The sequence below is a fragment of the Lampetra fluviatilis genome, chromosome 34, assembly GCF_964198595.1.
Source record: "Lampetra fluviatilis chromosome 34, kcLamFluv1.1, whole genome shotgun sequence".
Classification (NCBI taxonomy): Eukaryota; Metazoa; Chordata; class Hyperoartia; order Petromyzontiformes; family Petromyzontidae; genus Lampetra; species Lampetra fluviatilis.
The window spans coordinates 308569-330697 of record NC_136308.1 but is presented as its reverse complement, the minus strand read 5'-3'; the positions used below and the strand labels follow the sequence as shown (position 1 = coordinate 330697).

Genomic DNA, 22129 nt, shown 5'->3' with positions numbered 1-22129 from the left:
GCCGAGTCGGCGGTGGTAGTCGCCGCGCGGGGCTCACGGCTGAGGGCTCCTGTCTACACGAAACAAACTCACCAACACACCCAGCACAACACATACAATGTAATACTTAATATTGTTTATTTTGGGTGAGATCGCGTAAGTATGAATGTGTCGTTAAACCCGCCACGACCCGACACAGCCAACTAGGAAGGTTTGTCACGTCAACAGAACGTGGCCAATTCGTGGCGGGTTTAACGACACATTTATATATTTACGCGATCTAACCCCCAAAAAACTATACTATGGATATTGGTCGCGAAAGCCTCCTTCGTGTTAAATCAAATACAATGTCACATCCAATCAATGTTGTCAGCAGTTGTCCTCACACACAACACAGTCCACTCACTCACAACACACACAACACTCACTCACAACACTCACTCATACACAACACAGTGCACTCACAACACTCACTCACAACACAGTGCACTCACACACAACACTCACACACAGTGCACTCACTCACACACAACACAGTCCACTCACACACAACACTCACACACAGTGCACTCACTCACACAGTGCACTCACTCACACACAACACAGTCCACTCACTCACACACAACACTCACACACAGTGCACTCACTCACACACAGTGCACTCACTCACACACAACACAGTCCACTCACACACAACACTCACACACAGTGCACTCACTCACACACAACACTCACACACAGTGCACTCACTCACACACAACACAGTCCACTCACTCACACACACAATGCACACAGAACCACACGCACCACGGTCACCACCAACATCCAGCACAACCACGCACTCACCTGGAGTATCCCCAAAACAATCCCCACAGGTGTCCCCTGAATACCTCCACAGGTGTCCACAGGTGTCCCCCTGAATACCTCCACAGGTGTCCACAGGTGCCCCCCTGAATACCTCCACAGGTGTACACAGGTGTCACCTGAATACCTCCACAGGTGTACACAGGTGTCACCTGAATACCTCCACAGGTGTACACAGGTGTCACCTGAATACCTCCACAGGTGTACACAGGTGTCACCTGCTCCCGTCTCGCGCTCTGCGCGGGTCTCTCACCGCGGAGTGCGCGGCCTGCTGAGAGGCCGCGCCCCGAGACTCCTCCCCGTGTACCCTCACCACCCTCACCACTCTCCCCATGTACGCTCACCACCCTCACCACTCTCACCACCCTCACCACTCTCCCCATGTACCCTCACCACCCTCACCACTCTCACCACCCTCACCACCCTCACCACTCTCACCACCCTCACCATGTACCCTCACCACCCTCACCACTCTCACCACCCTCACCACTCTCCCCATGTACCCTCACCACCCTCACCACTCTCACCACCCTCACCACCCTCACCACTCTCACCACCCTCACCATGTACCCTCACCACCCTCACCACTCTCACCACCCTCACCACACTCACCACTCTCACCACCCTCACCATGTACCCTCACCACCCTCACCACTCTCACCACCCTCACCACTCTCATCACCCTCACCATGTACCCTCACCACACTCACCACTCTCACCACCCTCACCATGTACCCTCACCACCCTCACCACTCTCACCACACTCACCACTCTCACCACCCTCACCATGTACCCTCACCACTCTCACCACTCTCACCACCCTCACCACCCTCACCACACTCACCACTCTCACCACCCTCACCATGTACCCTCACCACCCTCACCACCCTCACCACTCTCCCCATGTACGCTCACCACCCTCACCACTCTCACCACCCTCACCACTCTCCCCATGTACCCTCACCACCCTCACCACTCTCACCACCCTCACCACCCTCACCACTCTCACCACCCTCACCATGTACCCTCACCACCCTCACCACTCTCACCACCCTCACCACTCTCCCCATGTACCCTCACCACCCTCACCACTCTCACCACCCTCACCACCCTCACCACTCTCACCACCCTCACCATGTACCCTCACCACCCTCACCACTCTCACCACCCTCACCACACTCACCACTCTCACCACCCTCACCATGTACCCTCACCACCCTCACCACTCTCACCACCCTCACCACTCTCATCACCCTCACCATGTACCCTCACCACACTCACCACTCTCACCACCCTCACCATGTACCCTCACCACCCTCACCACTCTCACCACACTCACCACTCTCACCACCCTCACCATGTACCCTCACCACTCTCACCACTCTCACCACCCTCACCACCCTCACCACACTCACCACTCTCACCACCCTCACCATGTACCCTCACCACCCTCACCACCCTCACCATGTACCCTCACCACACTCACCACCCTCACCATGTACCCTCACCACTCTCACCACTCTCACCACCCTCACCACACTCACCACTCTCACCACCCTCACCATGTACCCTCACCACCCTCACCACCCTCACCACTCTCACCACCCTCACCGTGTACCCTCACCACCCTCACCACTCTCACCACCCTCACCACCCTCACCACCCTCACCATGTACCCTCACCACACTCACCACTCTCACCACCTTCACCATGTACCCTCACCACCCTCACCACTCTCACCACTCTCACCACCCTCACCACTCTCACCACTCTCACCATGTACCCTCACCACTCTCACCACCCTCACCACCCTCACCACTCTCACCATTTACCCTCACCACTCTCACCACCCTCACCACTCTCACCATGTACCCTCATCACTCTCACCACCTTCACCACTCTCCCCATGTACCCTCACCACTCTCACCACCCTCACCACTCTCCCCGTGTACCCTCACCACCCTCACCACCCTCCCCGTGTACCCTCACCACACTCACCACTCTCACCACCCTCACCACTCTCACCACTCTCACCACCCTCACCACTCTCACCATGTACCCTCACCACTCTCACCACCCTCACCACTCTCCCCATGTACCCTCACCACTCTCACCACCCTCACCACCATCACCACTCTCACCATGTACCCTCACCACTCTCACCATGTACCCTCACCACTCTCACCACCCTCACCACCATCACCACTCTCACCATGTACCCTCACCACTCTCACCACCCTCACCACTCTCACCATGTACCCTCACCACTCTCACCACCCTCACCACTCTCACCATGTACCCTCATCACTCTCACCACCTTCACCACTCTCCCCGTGTACCCTCACCACTCTCACCACCCTCACCACTCTCCCCGTGTACCCTCACCACCCTCACCACCCTCCCCGTGTACCCTCACCACACTCACCACTCTCACCACCCTCACCACTCTCACCACTCTCACCACCCTCACCACTCTCACCATGTACCCTCACCACTCTCACCACCCTCACCACTCTCCCCATGTACCCTCACCACTCTCACCACCCTCACCACTCTCCCCGTGTACCCTCACCACTCTCACCACCCTCACCACTCTCCCCGTGTACCCTCACCACTCTCACCACACTCACCACCCTCACCACTCTCCCCGTGTACCCTCACCACACTCCCCACTCTCACCACACTCACCACTCTCACCACCTTCACCACTCTCACTACCCTCACCACTCTCCCCGTGTATCCTCACTCCACTCTCACCACTCTCTCCGTGTACTCTCACTACTCTCCGTCACTAGTTTAACCAATTGTCTATTTGGCGAGGTATCCTAACGAGCTGAGTAACTGCGCGCGATTACAACAATCAGCGGCGTCATCTGTTCGCGCTCGCTGGCCGCTCTTGGGAACCCGCATTGTTTGCCATCAACGACTTTAGAAATGTCTTTAAATATCGTTCTTGGTTACCATATGGATATAAATTGTACCGTAGTTATTTTATAGTGGCAGATTAATACGTGATTATTCACCAATGACTCAGGTAAGTTGACACACTTCACGTCACGTCTCCCCTGGGACATGGTTACCACGGACCCCTGGTTGAGGACTACTGGGATCGAGTGTTTCCCCCTTGCACGCTGGCAGGTGACGGGCTCACGGCACAGATCCAGGTGCCATGGGTGGTGAACTGAGACGACTGGCAGATGCAGCGACTGTGACGAGCCTCCTCCACAGAGGCCGAGCTTGACACCGCCGGTACCGGTCGTTGACACTTGCACCAACACCACGTCGCCTCAGCCTCGTCCCCCCACCACCACCCCCACTACCACCCCCACCATCACCACCACCCCCACCATGGCCTCCTCCTCCTTCTAACCACGCGGACCGTGGCCAGCCTCGTGACGCGGGGCTCGCGCGCACCTCCGAGGGTCCCTCAAACATGTGGCGGTGGCGCCACCTACGGGGCGACACAGCCCTGCACTACCCAGCCCTGCACCACCCAGCCCTGCACCACCCAGCCCTGCACCACACAGCCCTGCACCACACAGCCCTGCACCACACCCAGCCCTGCACCACCCAGCCCTGCACCACCCAGCCCTGCACCACCCAGCCCTGCACCACACAGCCCTGCACCACACAGCCCTGCACCACACCCAGCCCTGCACCACCCAGCCCTGCACCACACAGCCCTGCACCACACCCAGCCCTGCACCACACCCAGCCCTGCACCACCCAGCCCTGCACCACCCAGCCCTGCACCACACCCAGCCCTGCACCACACAGCCCTGCACCACACCCAGCCCTGCACCACCAAGCCCTGCACCACCCAGCCCTGCACCACACAGCCCTGCACCACACCCAGCCCTGCACCACCCAGCCCTGCACCACCCAGCCCTGCACCACCCAGCCCTGCACCACACCCAGCCCTGCACCACCCAGCCCTGCACCACACAGCAATATCGTTCAGGAGTTGAACGCAAATATCGTGATCTGCGAGCCACGAGAGGGCTTCAGCAGACCACAGTCATGAACGAGATGGTCAACAAATTATTGGTTCTTTCGGTAAAATCAGGTGTGAAAAACACAGCAAGAAAATGTTCTGATGATGATTGTTTGTGTTGCAGTCGAAACGTCGTGAGAATTGTATTGTTTTATATTTTTATTATTTTATTGTTTCCCTTCTACGTGACTTTACCGAAAGAACCAAGAAGATGAATCCCTGCAGTCACGAAAGCTTCAAATCTAAATTAATATGGTCAACGTTGTTGGTTGCGTGGCCACGATCTCACTCCTGTACCGTGGCGCGTCTTGAGTTGTCTATTCATGAACGTGAATATGCGCATCGCCTGTTGATGATGTCGTGATGGAGCTGATAGTTCCTCCGGTGTCTTCGAGGAGGAGTCTCTAGTCCAGGAGGTGTGCGATGATGTTTGGGTCTCGAGTGAGGAGAGATGTTTGATTAGTCGGGAGCTGCGCGTTGCTTCACTCGGCTCGTACAGCAACAACAAGAGAAGCAGCAGCAGCCTTCTTGAAGGGACGCGCGGCGGATGAGGAAGCGGCATCTCAGCACTCAGCCTGAGCCCTGTCGCACACACACACACAGCACTCAGCCTGAGCCCTGTCACACACACACACAGCACTCAGCCTCCACTCTCACACTGGAGAGGAGAGTTCTGATTTTATTTTATTTGTTTCGCGGATGATCCCGTCTGGCCAGTTGCCCGCCTATCCGTGGTGCCGTGAGCACAGCAGCAACAACAACAACAACACAACTTAATTACTGTACCTCGGCGTTGCAGAAAAGGGGAACAGCGTCCTGCAGGTTTATTGCACAACGAGCACACGAGGTGCAGCAGCAGCAGCAGAAGGAGAGCGTCACCTGCGGGGCGAGAGAGTCGCGAGCGACCAGCAGGTGAGGAGGGCAGCTGTGGGGCTCAATGTGATACAGGGCTGTGTGTGTGTGTAGGGCTGTGTGTGTGTGTAGGCTGTGTGTGTGTGTAGGGCTGTGTGGGCTGTGTGTGTGTAGGGCTGTGTGGGCTGTGTGTGTGTGTAGGGCTGTTTGGGCTGTGTGTGTGTAGGGCTGTGTGTGTGTGTAGGGCTGTGTGGGCTGTGTGTGTGTGACAGGGCTGTGTGTGTGTGACAGGGCTGTGTGTGTGTGACAGGGCTGTGTGTGTGTGTGTGACAGGGCTGTGTGTGTGTGTGTGACAGGGCTGTGTGTATGTGTGTGACAGGGCTGTGTGTGTGTGTGACAGGGCTGTGTGTGTGTGTGTAGGGCTGTGTGTGTGTGTGACAGGGCTGTGTGTGTGTGACAGGGCTGTGTGTGTGTGTAGGGCTGTGTGTGTGTAGGCTGTGTGTGTGTGTGAGACAAGGCTGTGTGTGTGTGACAGGGCTGTGTATGGGTTGTGTGTGTGTGTGGTCTCTGTGTGTGTGACAGGGCTGTGTGTGTAGGGTTGTGTGTGTGTGTAGGCTGTGTGTGTGGGCTGTGTGTATGTGTAGGCTGTGTGTGTGTGACAGGGCTGTGTGTGTGTGTGGGCTGTGTGTGTGTGGGTTGTGTGTGTAGGCTGTGTGTGTGGGCTCCAGTCAGATACTGAAATATAGAAAAAACAAATACATAACAGGTGATATGACATGAATGTGTTTTTTGCACTTTGAAATTATTAAAATACTACATTTTATCGGTCTCACCACATTACAAGTGAACGTTTTTTTTTCTTATTACACGACCCATCAGTCAGTAACATCTGCAGTCCTGTGAAACGTGGCAGAAAATAATTGCCGGCAATCATGCAGAGGAGATGCTCGCCATGTACGGGCCGCGTGGTGTAGGGTGGAGGTGGCCAGGTGGTGATCGAGACGGGCAGAGTGGCCAGCGAAGGCCTCTTCAGTTGCCACGTGCCAGGTCACGTGCCGCGTCTGTGCTGCCCGTATCGGTCTACTGAGCCACGTGACGGCACACGGATGTCACAGCTCACCTCGGCAAGCAGTGGCAGCCAACAACAGGAGTGGTACCTAGAGGTGGTCAGAAACTCAAGTGAAGACCTCACGTGCCGACGGAGATATTGTGATCATGTAAAACATGCGCAGAGCTATCTTGGTCCTGCGAACTGCATCCAGTGTTTGTATTATTAATTCACTGTTACTCTACATTGTATACGTCGGCCTTCACGACCAAAATTATCATTCATAATGAGTTTATTTTGGGAAATATCGGCGTGTCGGCATGTCAATTTGCAACTACCGTTTAATCCTCCACCGACTGACAGAGCCAGGCAAATGAAGTTGTTACTCGATTGGCAAATGTGTTCATTGATGTGGTTTATCAACAAAACTGGATTGTTGAAAAGAAAGCAAATGTTTGTAATTTAATACAAAATTTTGCCACAATGTTTCTCACTTTCCAACATTTGTTTTTGCTGATATAACAAATCGTTTATTATGAATAACAACTCAATTGCCATATTCTTAGGTTTTTTCGGTAAAGTCACGTAGGTAAAACATCAAAATTAATAAAAAATAAAATAAAAATCACGACGTTTCGGAGGCAACACAAGTCTCCGTCATTAGGTGGGACCGTCATAGCCAGATTAGCTGCCTCCGAAACGTCGTGAATTTTATTTTATTTAATTTTTTTTTTATTTTGATGTTTTACCTACGTGACTTTACCGAAAAAACCTAAGAATATGAATCCTTGCAGTCACGAAAGCTTCAAATCTAGAACTCAATTGCCATTTAACCATCATGTGACAACTTCATTTGATTGGATCTGTCGGTTGAAGCTAAACATTGACTTTCGATTTAAAGCTTTCGTGACTGCAGGGATTCATCTTCTTGGTTCTTTCGGTAAAGTCACGTAGAAGGGAAGTAATAAATATTATGTTTTATTTTTATTATTTTATTACTTCCCTTCTACGTGACTTTACCTAAACATTGACATTCTACTTCCATGATCAATAACCCAAAATCAGCTAGTTATGAATCGCCGTTGCTAAATTAGATCCTCCAGCCATTGAGCATTCATGCTCTTGCCCATGTGGGCGAAACGTGCTCCTTAGTTGAGGTCTCTGCGTGCTGTCACGCGTCCACTCAGCCTCAACGAGTGCCTCGTGCGGCGTGTAAACATCGCCACTGGGGAGACAACAGGCGGCCACCTACTTCCTCGTGTGCCTTCATTGGTGCTCGCTAACAGCACTTGTCCCAGAAGTCTAAGGCTATACGGGGGATCTTTGTCGTGACACGTAAGCTTGTCTCTTTCAATTCTCCATTATAGACCAAACATTTACACATTCCAGGTCACCTTTTCAGCTGTGCTGCAGGGTACATACCAGAGGTGGGACAAAGTCATTGTTATGCAAGTCCAAGTCGAGTCGCAAGTCATCAAATTCATGACTCGAGTCTGACTCGAGTCCAAGTCACATGACTCGAGTCCACATCTCATAGGTGGGACAAAGTCATTGTTATGCAAGTCCAAGTCGAGTCGCAAGTCATCAAATTCATGACTCGAGTCTGACTCGAGTCCAAGTCACATGACTCGAGTCCACACCTCTGGTACATACCTCTGTACATAGCTGTGTACAGAACATAGACATTCCTTTAACAAATATGTACACAGATTCCTGTTGTATCCACAGCTAAACGTTAAACTCATCTAAAGCAAAGCGTTTGAAACACAGATTCGTGTCAGTTAATTCCTTTGGTGCTTTCTGCATTGTGCTATTGGCGTGCTTGGGTCAACACTCGAGTGTTTGTGACGGATATCTTTACAAATATATATAAATAATGTTTTCTATGTGTGATGTGATTGGAATCCATGCAGTTAAGGTATGTGGTATGTTCTACACTGCCTTAATGCCACTCGGTCTATACTCAGTACACGCAACAGATTTTAGCAAGTGACTGGAGAGAAAAAGTTTGAGTGGTACTGGATAGAAACGAATTGCAGTATATATTTGAAATGCATTTACCAGTGAAACAAATTAGCATAATTCTGCAGATACTTGACTGTAAATGATTTCAACAGTTCCATGATACAATTGTGGAGGTAAATGTACATTTTATCCGTGTCTTATATTTTTTTCTAAACGACCCAAAAGCCGAGTCAAATAGTGAGACAGACCCCCAACATTTCTGGGGGTCCATCTGTAACTTGCTGACCTGCCCCGACTGGACATCTGTGAAAAAGAGCTTCATAGCTCATCGGATTCCTCCTCCAGTCTGACTAAGGATTCTAATTTTGATCCGTAAAATGCATCAGAACAGAGATGTTTATCCTTGAGCCACGCTGTGCACCGTGGCTGGCCCTAGTTGCCCTGTGATCTCCCCCCACTCACCCATCGCTGCCCACTCCACAGTGCTGTGTCTGTGTGCAGGCTGCGCCGATGGACAAAGCGAGGCCCCCAGCCCCGTGGCTTTCCACTGCGTCCCTGAGGCTCTTCACAGTGGTCGTGGCTTGTTCTGGTAAACTCCCCCTCGCCTCCTCTACTGATTTATTGCTGGAATCCTCTAATTCCACAGCTTGACAGATGACACACCACAGACATGATCGTCTTCAGCTCTGATGTGGAAATCATCTTCAAACAGTATTTCAATGTCTGTTTGCAAAAACATTCCCCGATAAGTCAGTGTATTTTGTACAGGCGACTTGTGTTTGCAGAGTACATCATGTACAGCTGTTCATCAGTCCACTTCTGGATGAGGTCCACCCCACGCCGTCTGGCTCAGGGGGGTCGTAGAGGTTTGTAAAGACAAGGAGCCTAGACCTGGGGGCATAGATGTACAGTACAATAATCCACTTTCTGCTACCCACGACAGAGTTCTGCACTGTGACAGTTATTTGGTCACAGTTTGGTTTTCTTCATATTACGTAGTGTTTGCTCAAGTCGGCACTATTTGTAATGTACTTTCCACCTGCCTATCACGAAAAACGTAACAATCTGAACAGAGTAATAGGTTGGAACACACGTGACTCGTGTGGTGAGTGGCACCAGTGAGTTCACTGGCTCTGGTCACTGTCTTACCAACATTGGCGCAAAGGCTGCAAGTTATCGAGATCACCAGCTTCTATAAAAACAACATTCACAATTGTCTCACTGACGCATCAGTAAAACAAATACGTAACGACTGATTCCTATGGAGCGGTTTGCCTGAGCATCATATTTTGTTCGTAATATATTCATAATGCCCTTGATCCAGCAAATGTTCACCGAGGCTCATTTCCAGCAGGGTGCCGCTGCACTGAGACGCTGGTTCAGTTCCACATTTGGCGGTGAAATCCCACGCACAGTGGTCGCGAGAGAGAGAGGGGGGTGAGTGACAGGAACATGGGCGCTGGTAAGCCCCCTCTACTTAGAAACTCACCCTGTTGTTGTGACCGTGATTCACAGTCGACCATCCCCAACTTGCTTTTGCGCTTCGCTCTCTGCGTATTACACAAGGCAGCTTCAACTGTAGCCTGGCACACGCGCACACACGCGCACGCGCTGTCACGGCGACCGTGGCTCAGAACCAGTTTGACCGCAGTTGCTTCAGATCGCTGCCTCCAAAGCGACGTGGTCCGCCTCGTCTCCTGGGCATTTGGATGTTTGTACAGTGACTAGCAACGGATTGTTTGACGCTGCTCGCCTTTTGGCCAGCCTAGTTACTGGCTACACAGTGTGCACAGCTACATCGACATGTGCACAGCTACATGTACACAGCTACATCTACATGTACACAGCTACATTGACATGTGCACATCTACACACGAATACAGGCATATGACTGGTAACGCACTTCTGGATTGTATGAGCGCTGCCATTGATATTTGACTAATTCGCTTCATCCGCTGTTTAAAAATCGTGGCTTGTGGATTGGTAAAATAGAGAGAGAGGTTTCCTGGACAAAGTTGATAATACACATATATGTTATATGTTAAGATAACTCACGCAGGGTTCATTATAACACATTTACAATCCACTTAGACAGTTTATGTTAATCTATTCTTGCGTATGATGGCAGGATGTTCATGAGCTAAATGTCGAGGTCTGCTCGCCATGAGAGGGGCTTCAGCAGAGAGTTCGTGTCGTTGTGCTCTGCCGCCATAGAAGCACAGGTCACGATGTCGGCCGTCGCTTGGTTTGCATGGCCACAGCCCCACGACTGCGGGTTGACTTTCATGTTCCATTTGTGAAGACGTGCACATCGGTCTGTTGACGTCCCGATGCTGTTGATGGTACAACAGTGTATTCAAGGAATGTTAAGTTCAGGAGATGCGATGTTTGGGTCTCGATTGAGGTGTTTATTGATAGATGTATAACTAACTTTTAGTGGTGGAATGTTTGGGGCTCAAGGAATTAAACTGCAATTGTTATTTTGTACCGAGAGCTCCGTGCTTTGCCTAAGTGCCCGAACATCCACATGTCTACTTACAAATAGAAACAAATCTTTAACCCCATTGTGCGCCATCATCACCACCGTTTATTTAGCTACACCAGATTGGAGAGGTGGCATAGTGGCTCACAGGTTAGCACCGCTGAGATCTCCCATTTGAATGCAGGTGGTTACCGATGATGCAGCCTGTTTCTCCAGCGTAGTGACTCGATGGTCTCTGTCCAGTCAAACAATGATGACACAACACACGCAACAAACAGAAGACATTCGTTGTTGCCCTTAATTTGACTGAATCCCAGCTCTTAGGGGGGGGGGGGGGGGACAAAATAATGTACTACTGTTTTCCAAGACTCAAAGTGGTAGTAATGATAATGGTTTCGTTTGTTGTTAATAGTTTTACCCAGCCGTGGGTTGGAAGTACGCGCGCCAGGAGACGTGTTCGTCACGGCTGGAGCCGTGGCGACACTGAGCTGCACCTACCGGTGTGAGGCCCAGCAGCAGCAGCAGCTCGTCACGGTGGTGGAGTGGTGGAGAATCGACCGCCCACAGCGTGACAAGGCCAGTACCGTATCCCCAACTCGGCAGTCTGTGCACACAATGAAGCCAGTCGCGCATTCCTGAGGTCAACTGCAGTCATCGTCAGCCAGGATCAAGCCACGACTGCATGACGGCCTCCCCACACGGTCGTATGATAGAATTCTCCATCTGGCTCCAGAAAGTAGCCCATTTCATCTCATAATCTCCTCGTGGATGTCATTTGTGACTTGTTCCCGCCTTTGACCACCACTGTCGTTTGCCTTCATTTCCGCTATTCTATTTTCAAAATATCACGATGAATAATTGTGTGAAAACTCACATTGTCTGACTCCCCTCTCAATATGCATTTTGGTACTTTTTTCATGCAATCTCAGTGTGGCTGCTTTTGTAAATGGTTTTCATGATACCCAAATGTGTTTTATTTAGGCCTTGGTTTTTTAGATTGTGGATGTCTGCGTGTATGTATGTTGCATTTATTTTGCACCGTATGTAGCCGACAGTGCTAATCGGAGGTGTCTGCATCAATGGTTACTGAGTCAAATGCCTTTCTATATTTTACAAAGGCCTGGCACAACAGTCATGGCAATGCATTGCCCTTTTACAGAATCTGATTATATGTTTGTAGGTGGCTGCCATTGAGACTTCTCAGCTCCCTTGGATGCGAGTGTTTCAATGAAACGTCCCTCTGTGTTCACAGATACTGACTATGGACTACTCCATCGTAGCCCACGACCATCGCGCCCACTGGATAGGCAACATCACGTCCTGCAACGCCTCCATCTCCCTGCGGGACGTGCTGGTGTCTGACACCGGCACCTATCTCTGTGATGTGCTGCTTCTGCCCATATACTCAGAGGGGCAGGCCACCCTACAGCTCCACGTGTCGCCTTATGATGGTGGATATTGCCTCAGAACACCTTGAACATCCACTGCTTGGAGATGACACATTCACATCTGTGTTGTGAGCTGTGCATCGTGATAATCACGTTGACGATGTTGTTGAGGAAGTACAGAGAGCTATCCAGAATCTGAGACCAGGAAAAGCACTGGGCAGAGATGATCTCCAGCAAACTGCTCAAGGAGGGTTGCATTGTGTGCAGACTGCTCTATATGACATCACAACTGTGTCTGGACCACAGGATGGGTTCCGCAGCAGTGGAAGGATACCTTGGTGGTCCCCACCTTCAAGAAGGGGGGCCGTGCTAATTGTAACAACTTCTAGGACATCTCCCTCCTCAGTATGCCGTGACAGATCCTAGCAAGGATTAGTCAAAATCGCCTTGCCAGGCACGCTGATTAGAGGCTTGCGGAGCCCCAATGTGGTATCAGGCTGGGGTGGTCCTGCGCAGGTGCCATATTATTTGTCTATCTACTACAGCTGAGGTGTAGAGAATTTTAACAGGCCCTGCATCTCTGCTTAGAAATTTACCTTGGGGTGCGAGAGGGATGTCCTCTGGTCCCTACACTATTTAACATCATCTTTGACCACGTAGTTTGTGGCGCTTTACACATCTTTACCAGAGGAATTTCCATTTTTTACAGATAAAGAAATTTGGGAGTTATTTTTCAAATTTCGCCAATTTGGACCATGACACCGGTACACAATAGCTTAAATCATCATTTCCCTTTTGTTGAGAATATAGCACGACCATTCGCAGCAGGAGGTCCTCACAGCTGCATTGACCTTTTGATTTTACATTTACGACCAGCAGGTTGGGAGACGAATCGGTATGCAGACTTAATTGAATTTAGCAAAGCTTCCAGACGAAGTCATACTTGCATCTATAATTGAACACGTGGAAGAGTTTTTAGGTGAAATTGAAAACTAAATCCAATTTTTCTATTCTATTTCCCTAACATGTCTGTATTTTTGTTTCTTCATATATTTGCAGTAAAAAAAATATCCGATCCAATCCAGCCTCTGCCCAAGCCCTCGCCCAAGCCCCCGACTATGATAATTGTTGCCATCGTTGTAGTTGTAGTGATCATCATCATCATGGTTATTGCGGCTCGCTACTTGTCAAGGTGAGCCAAGCAATGGGGCAGGCATCATGAAGCAGTTCTAAAAAGTCTATAGAATGTTTCCATTGTTTGCTGTATGTCTGTCTGTATGTGGATGTGTATGTGGGGTCAAGTGCTGTTAGGGAGCACCTATGAAGGCCAGCACAGCACACTAGGGGGTGGGTGGCCAGCATACGCCCAGTCGCCTCTGTCTCCCAAATGGTGATGTTTACACACCGCACCAGGTACTCATTTGAGGCTGAATCAAATAGGGAGAGGTATTGTAGCGATTAGCGTGTTGCGCTACAAACCTGGCGACCCGTGTTCGATTCCCGCTCACTGATAACACCAGTGACGATTATCCGAACTGGTTCTGGGCCTCCCCAGGTGAACACAAATGAGTACCTGGTGCAGGATGTAGACTAATCTACCAGGTATTGAATTATTCAGATGTTTTTCAGAGGTGAACCGGTCACACAGGATAAGTAATTGAATTGACTAATATCATGTGGAAATTTATAGTAGCAACCAAATAATCTAAATACATGTTTCTAAATGTGAAGGGCAAAACCGGAGGATCCGGATAAAAATCCACACAACCACCACGAGAGGAGAAAACACACAGACTCCAAATATACAATAGCCATTCCTTTACCTCAAAAACTTCCCTTACGTAAGCATGCTGGTAGGCATAGAAAGTTATCCGATTGTCATCGTGCCCCTCGTGCCTCCAGCACCGCTCCTCTTTCCGTAGCTGCACGCACATTGTGTGGAGCTCTTCTGAGTACCGGGGCAGCGTTTGGTGTCATTGGTGCTGGGTTCTAGTGGTCGACCCGCTCATCGGCGGTGTCGCGGCGAGGTGTCACGAGTAGCTGGCCTCTAAGGCCTGCTAGTATTTAGCGACTGAGCTGATGGGAAATCTCACATAACCCAGTCTGTAGGATGGGCTTCCCTCTCGTCCAGTCTAATCCCTCTTCTGATTGCCTGAATGTTGTAAATTGCATGCAGTGCAATGTTTTGCATCTGTACCATGTCACTCATTTGACACAAATATTGGCTTCGTTTTAAAATCAGCCGAAAACTGTTTATTTCATTTAAATTCGGGCGATATGAATTGTTTATAAATAAATTAGCACAGCCAAATACATAGTTTTATGTTGTGGCCCAGATGAATTGGCATACGGCATTATTGCAGTACAACCACGCAATACAGAACACACAAACAGCTTAAACATTAATCGAGACATGGTCAGTGTGAATGGTTGCTGACATGCACATTGACCCTGCTCACAGTGATACTGATTTGACTGTTATTCAAACCTCAAATCAGAGGCTTACACCTTTAACAGATCGTCTGTGCTCTTTCTAACCAGGCCTAAGCCACAGTCAACGGATGCCACTGGCAGGAGAAACACGTAAGTCTGTTTCACGAAGTCTTCAGACCTGTGGTTATTGGTGGCTTCCTTGTGCACGTTTGTGAGCTAACGCACAAAGCATCGGCACCCAAGAGAAGAGTTATTTTGAGGAAGCCACTTTTATTGTAGAAGAGTGAAGGCTTGCAGACATTCCGGGTTCACCTCGGAGCTCAACACACATTGTGTTGCCGTCATGTTCACCTAATTTAATACCAATTGTCCTCTTGGCATCACGTCATGAAGCAAAGTATCATTTCGGATCTCTTGAACAGCAGTGCAACCCTTCGTGTTGGGCAATGGCACAGACGAAGTGGATATCACAGAGCTACCTCTGAGCACGCTCTTGTCTACACAGTCGAAGGCAGCACTTCCCACTTGCACCGTGTGTACGTGAGGTTTGTCGCAGGACATTAAAACTATATATTTTTTATTCTCAGAGCTGTAATTTAGCCAAATTAAGTGCAGAATCAAATTTTAAGTGCCTTTTTCTTTATGCAGTCATTATTGACCAGGCTGAGTCCATCAACTCACGACAATCGGGAACCTGCTTCAATCATCGGGAGCTGCTTGGATTCCAACCCAACGCAGCCGCCTGCCCTCTGGGCCACGTGCCCCGTTCACTGAGTTCAACAATCCTCTTACCAGTGAAACACAGTCACAGTGTATCGGTGTGGTTACCTTGCACACTTAAGAAATTGTGAAACTTTTTGTTATCATGCTTTCGCCATGTTTTGTGTGTTTGTTCAGAGGAAACAGGCCGGCCTCGTTTAATGGGGTTGTTGGTCCGGTCGGTGAGTGCCACTTCTACGTTACCAGAAGTTATCATTGCCAGGACTGCCCACGTGCCATCTGGCACAAATATATTGCTGCTGCGTATTGAAACACATTCTTTATTGCTCGTGGTGTTTTTTAATTATTACCATGTGTTTTTTAATTATTACCATGTGTTTTTTTCTGTTCCTACATCGTCAGGTGAGAACGAGCTGCTGATTGAACACAGGTACCCAGGATGAGCCGTGTTTGTGGGGGTGTTAGAGGTCTGTGTGAGCAGGATGTCCAAGCCATGCAGCGAGATGTAACTTGTCGAACCCTATCAGCTGTATCTGCACTGTCGAGTGTAGGTCGTACAGAACATCTCCCAGTGTATTACTCAGTGCTGTGTGCCGTCTATAGCCATGGCATTGTCAAGCTCTGTAAGCCACTTTATCTGGACTGAAGGACTATGACCTTTACTCTTTATTGGTGTGGAGGTGCGAGCCGTGTTAGATGCGAGACTTGACCCCTAACTCAGAGAGCAAAAAACTCAACGAGTTTGTCAATAACACTCCCCTAAAAGGAACAAATATATAAGAGGTGATGTTGCAGGTATAATGGTCCTTCTGGCATAACACAGCTATCAGCAATTAATGAGTTTACTTCTAAACAAACGATCCTGTAGAGTTGGGGTGAAGACACGAAGACAGACGCTAAACCAAACAACGCATCCACACTCTTGACACATTTGGCCATTGGCCGAAGTGAGCAGTGTATGTCGATTTTATTCTCAATCGCTTATTTTAAACACTAAAATAATCGCTAAAAATTATGGTTGTAGGAGTAATGAAGTCATAGGCATCATTATTTAAAAACAGGTTTATCATGATAACAAATTCTGTAGTTTGTCGAGTAGCCCTGACCTCACACTTGCTCCTGTGTGTTTCTCTCTCTCTAAAGTGGGGGAAGGAGAGTCAACCGTGCCCCTTGCGTGCATTCCAGCGGCGGATTCACGGTGCACGCCACCTCGCTTCGTACATGTGGATGCAAGGAGTGCAAGAGTCTTCTCAAATACACACACAAGTAAGCTGTCTACCTTCCGCACATTCTGCTGTGAATACATCTTACACGTGAGAAAGACGACAACTTAGTGAATGCATTTCCTTATTTGTCAGAAGCAAGAATTAAATATTACCCACCAATAATGATTCATTTATTTAGAGAGATGAAATAAGATTTATGGTTTCACGCTTGTGGTTGTGTAAAAACCAGACGCAGTACTGCCACTCTTGCTAGAAATACATCCAGGTTCATGAGTTGTGCTCGAGATGCACATTGTCAGGCTAATAATAGTCAACGGTGGACACATGCACACGTGACGCAGCTCTCAGACAGGACATGTATGTATACTTACGGTGGGTCGGTGGGAAAGCAAGGGGCTCGCAATCAGAAGGTTGCAAGTTCGAATCCTAGTTTGGGGTTGACCTAGCCCATCGTATCTCCAGGTTTTATAAAATAGGAACTACTTTAAATTTCGATTTAAAGCTTTCGTGACTGCAGGGATTCATCTTCTTGGTTCTTTCGGTAAAGTCACGTAGAAGGGAAATAATAAATTAATAAAAATAAAACATCATAAAATACAATTCTCACAACGTTTCGGCCACAACGCAAGCAGCCGTCCTCAGGTGAAGAACAGGTCTGTCGGAAAGACAGATGAAGAACAGGTCTGTCGGAAAGACAGACGCTGTCTTTTCGACCGACCTGTTCTTCACCTGAGGATGCTGTCTTTCCGACAGACCTGTTCTTCACCTGAGGACGGCTGCTTGCGTTGTGGCCGAAACGTCGTGAGAATTGTATTTTATTATGTTTTATTTTTATTAATTTATTATTTCCCTTCTACGTGACTTTATCGAAAGAACCAAGAAGAGGAACTACTTTGTACAACTTTGTGGGCAAGTCAGGAGTGCTTGTCCTGGTGAGGGACTCAGTCCTGCAGTAGTAATGTAGAACTTCCACTACTGGCTCAAGACTCTAAACAGAATGAGCACTGCTTGAATGCTCATTTGAACAATAAGTCACACATGTGATATGTTACTTTGATCCTTGCCCATGTATCGATGGTTCAATTTGAATGTGCAATTGTATTGAGGGACTGTTCTTGTCGTGGTGCTACCTGCCCAAGCTGCATTTAGTGTTGAGACATCGGCAAGAATGGATGGATATTCTTGGGTCTTTCGGTAAAGTCACGTAGATAGGTTCAAAGAAAATCACCGCAGCTTTCCCGCTATTTTTCTCCTGATGACGACCGCTTGTGTTGCGATCGAAACGTCGTCGTTTTTTGTTATTTTATTTGAACCTATCTAAGTGACTTTACCGAAAGACCCAATAATATGAATTCCTGCAGTCACGAAAGCTTTAAGTCAACATTTAAGAATGTATGTACTTATGCAATGTGTAGTTATATACTTTATTAATTTTTATTTACTTACTTTTAGTGACTTTCTTACCCTTTCTATACTTTTTGTATTGCTTGTTTTAATTTGGTGACCTGTCCCTCGAGACATCCTTTAACAAAAGCTTCACAGCTCCTCCAGTCTCAATAAAGATTCTGATTTTGAATTGGACTTGTTGAGTGTATTAACTGTGACTTACACAATAGGCATTTGTTTACCGTTATCTTTTGCAGTCGCCAGCAAGAGGACATGACTTCAGCCGTGCAGGTAACTCAACCTGAGGACTCAGAGCTTGTTTAATGTGCTGAGTGAAAGTTGTTGATACGGAAACGACCATCCAGTTCTTACACAGCGCAGAACATTTTCAAAACAAAAACCATCACCACATTCGCTGCTGTTACTGACTTACAGCAGACAAATGCACAAGAAGGCTGTAGCAGGCGATGCCACTTCTGCAGAGCTCAGAGAGAGTAGCTATTTTTAGTTAATTAACGCTGCAATCTGTAATTTAGAATCACAATGCCAACGATTTACCGAGGAAAGCCTCAAAGTTGTAGAAGTAACCTGAGTGTGAGTAGACACCCCACGCTCAAGAGGGGAAATGCTCACAGCTCCACACAGATGGATTCAATCCACAAGCGCAACCCTGTTAGTGGACCAAGTCGACCCGTGGACCGCGCACAGCGCTGTGCCGCCACTCCAGGGGCCTGGTGGCCCTTGGGGATGGTTCTTCGGGATCACTGTGGAATTGTTCGACAGCTGATACAGTATGTCAACAGTCTCCTGTACAATATTGGGCAGCAAACACACATCATTGGCATTGGAGTGAAAGTGGGGGGGGGGGGGGAGAGAAAAATAAACAGACGGCAAGGGATCTGAAACCACGAAAAGTGTGTTGGTAAAGGCGAGGTGTGAAAGGATAGGAAAATATCAAACAAAATATAGAATGCATAGAACCCTGTAAAACCATTAGCAAACAATATAGACAACTTGTCACAAACATGATTCAAGGTGTCACAAATGCAATGGAAGCATGAATTCAGTAAACAGGAAGTTTATGATTTGTACATCAAAAACAGACAATGAGAGATGACAGAGAGAGTTGGGAAAGTAGTGGAGGGATTGTTTGTGCTGAAGAATCAGCATCAGGATCTTTATTTAGACTGCAGGAGAAATCCGATGAGCCATGAAGCTCTTTTTCACAGATGTCCAGTTGGAACGGGTCAGAAAGTTACAACAACAATTCAAAAACAAATGAACGCTTTATTAAGTGGTTATTGTTAACGTTTTAGTTATTTCATAATCTTTCTCCTCAAATAACATACACCCGAGTTAAATATCGGCAATCGGACGTGTAAATAGTTGGTGTGTGAACAGCTGACGTTGCGCTGTTTGTTAGAGACACGATCCCAAAGCAGTTGCATACGGCCTGCGGACTTGTTGTGATTACTTTTCTTTAAAATTAAATATTATTATGTTGCAGATTGGGGATGATCACAATGGTAAGTTGAACACTACTATTTAAAATTTGCAGCAATTTTTCAGAACAGGTTAATTGGGGGCAAGTATTCCTTGCCAAGATTTCTTGAACTCCATCGAACCCCTCCTCCATCCCCTCATCTTGCTTCCTGCACTGGAATGTTGAGTCGTGAAGAGACCCGTAGTGTGAAGGGTGACCTTATTGTAGCAGTGGGCATCCCACTCCAATTAACGCTAACAAAAAATCCTTTACCTCACCTGCTGCTCCACGTGAGGTATAATTCCTTCCCAGTGAGTTGTGAACTATTCTCAGGATTATTGAACAATCTCAGATGTAAGATGCACCCCAAACTTGTGCCCATTCTCAATCAATGCTTACTAATCTAGTCACAACTTTTGTTTTAAAAACATGGGAAAAGAGTGAAACATATCATCCAAATGATACAGTACAGTAATAATTAAATGCACCTTTAACCAATTCAGGACATTGTTTAAAACTCCATAGCTCTGGTTTTAAAGCCTGCATCTTGCTACAATGATGCTGCCGACAACTGAATGTGGCACTCAATCTCTCACAACCGCTCCCACTGGCCTGCAGAAGCTGCTGATGGAGCGTCTGTTGCTGTGCACACCCCCCGCTCTAAATGGACTACGAGGGGGCGCTTTCGGTCCAAACTGCATTAACCCAGGTGACGCGTAAATGGTTCTAAGACCTCACCAACATTCACAGACAATTTTAGAAGGCAAGTGATCTGATATAGAAAATAATAATGAGCATTCATCATCATTTCTTTATATTTAAACGGGACCTCCCATGCAGTTCGCCACAACGCGCCCTGTGGCAGTAGAGCCCAGGTAGAAGCTGTCTCAGTGAGGCAAAGTTGGACCCAGCTCGGCCTACAAATCAGCCTGCCAGTTTAATCAGAGGCAGCTGCCTGGATTCAAACCCAGGCAACAGCAATGTTGGCTCAGCACTCTGACCTCGGAGCCACCAGGTCATCTCCACCACTCTCCGTGCCTGGCCACTGGCTCTATCCGACCAACACTCGGCGGTTGGTAAACGCCTCTCGTTGCTGTGTGTGTACACGTCGATGCGTGGACACTCACATTTGCTTTCGTGCATTGTTTTTGTAGCCCTCAAGTTCCTCCTCTTCAGGCTGAAGAAGCCACCCGAGGAGGAGGAGGAGGTCTCCCCCGACGGTAGCTGGACCTGCGCCGTGCGAGGGGAGGGCGCGACCTTCACGGGCTTCTCGCTCTTCCCCGCCCTCCGCCTGTGCTGGGGCTGATCTCACCAAAGACAAAGATCCTCCATATAACCTTATAGACTGTTGGGGCAAGTGCTGTTAGCGAGCAGCTATAAAGGTCGGCACGGCACACGAGGGGCTGGGCGGCCAGCGTCGCGACCGACCACCTCTGTCTTCCTAGTGGCGATGTTGATGCACTGGACCAGGTGCTCATTTGAGGCCGAATCCACTTAGGGGTTCAGAGCATCATCACATTGGGATTGGTGGCCGTGAGTGGGAATCGAACTCTGGTGGCCGGGTTCCTAGCGTAGCGTACTAACCACGACACCACCACACGCACACACGTACGTGTGGCAGATGACCGCCGCCTTTGATAGATGACAGCTGATAAGCACCACATTTTGTTTACAAGTTAGTGAGTTTCTGGCCAAATTAACATCTCCACTTTAAAGTCCTGAAAACACTGGTCGAAATTCCACATTCCTATGACAGGGACGAGTGTCTCTTCACACTCTGCACCTGCGAGTGCCCGCACCTCCAATTAGCACGGTTGGCTACGTACGGTGCGAAAGAAGTTCAACATACTCACATGTTCTTTAATCTACGTGTTAAGATTCTAGCAGGTCATTCAATTCATCCTTTACAATTCGGACTGTAAATAAAACTACACAATGCTCTAATATCAGTAAAACATTTGTACCAAATGTGACATTTCTCTTAAACGAACACCATTCAATTCGGCCTTTTTAAAATCTTAATTTCATTTTATACAGTGGAGTCATTGATGCTAATTGCATTTCACAACACCGTACAATAATTTTATACATAATCACATTAAGGACTAAATCCTATTTGTAACAATTAAGTAACTGAAAACCCTCAGAAAATATTAATAATTACTGTTCTCTTTGATATTTTGGATATTCTAAACCATTTCCTAATTTATTCACACGTTGCCATACACCCAAAATTACATCGAAACCAATCTGGGTTCCGAAAAAAATACAGCACCACACCTGTTGCATTAGACTCTCTGAATCACATT

At 48.3% G+C, this 22129-nt stretch overlaps 1 protein-coding gene and 1 long non-coding RNA gene across 2 annotated transcripts; both read left to right on the top strand.

Annotated features, from left to right (window-relative positions):
- Positions 1-10384: 10384 nt before the first annotated feature.
- On the top strand, positions 10385-13699 carry LOC144944422 (uncharacterized). The gene is made up of 4 exons (XR_013639580.1): positions 10385-10413; positions 11597-11760; positions 12437-12635; positions 13632-13699. It is a non-coding gene; the product is annotated as an uncharacterized LOC144944422 (long non-coding RNA).
- A 26-nt stretch (positions 13700-13725) lies between these two features.
- On the top strand, positions 13726-21880 carry LOC144944421 (uncharacterized). Its single transcript, XM_078872561.1, has 8 exons — positions 13726-13764; positions 15114-15155; positions 15903-15946; positions 16128-16155; positions 16869-16991; positions 19845-19863; positions 20439-20529; positions 20975-21880. Exons 1-8 carry the CDS (start codon positions 13736-13738, stop codon positions 21124-21126), a joined length of 528 nt encoding a protein of 175 aa, XP_078728687.1. The 5' UTR covers positions 13726-13735; the 3' UTR covers positions 21127-21880.
- Positions 21881-22129: the final 249 nt, after the last annotated feature.

What these genes read in the sequence shown, in the direction of transcription:
- LOC144944421 (XM_078872561.1), top strand. Translation starts at nt 13,736, where the DNA reads ATGGTTATTGCGGCTCGCTACTTGTCAAG. An exon ending in GCGGCTCGCTACTTGTCAAG is followed by an intron (nt 13,765 to 15,113) that starts GTGAGCCAAGCA and finishes CTTTCTAACCAG; the next exon opens with GCCTAAGCCACAGTCAACGG. An exon ending in GCCACTGGCAGGAGAAACAC is followed by an intron (nt 15,156 to 15,902) that starts GTAAGTCTGTTT and finishes GTGTTTGTTCAG; the next exon opens with AGGAAACAGGCCGGCCTCGT.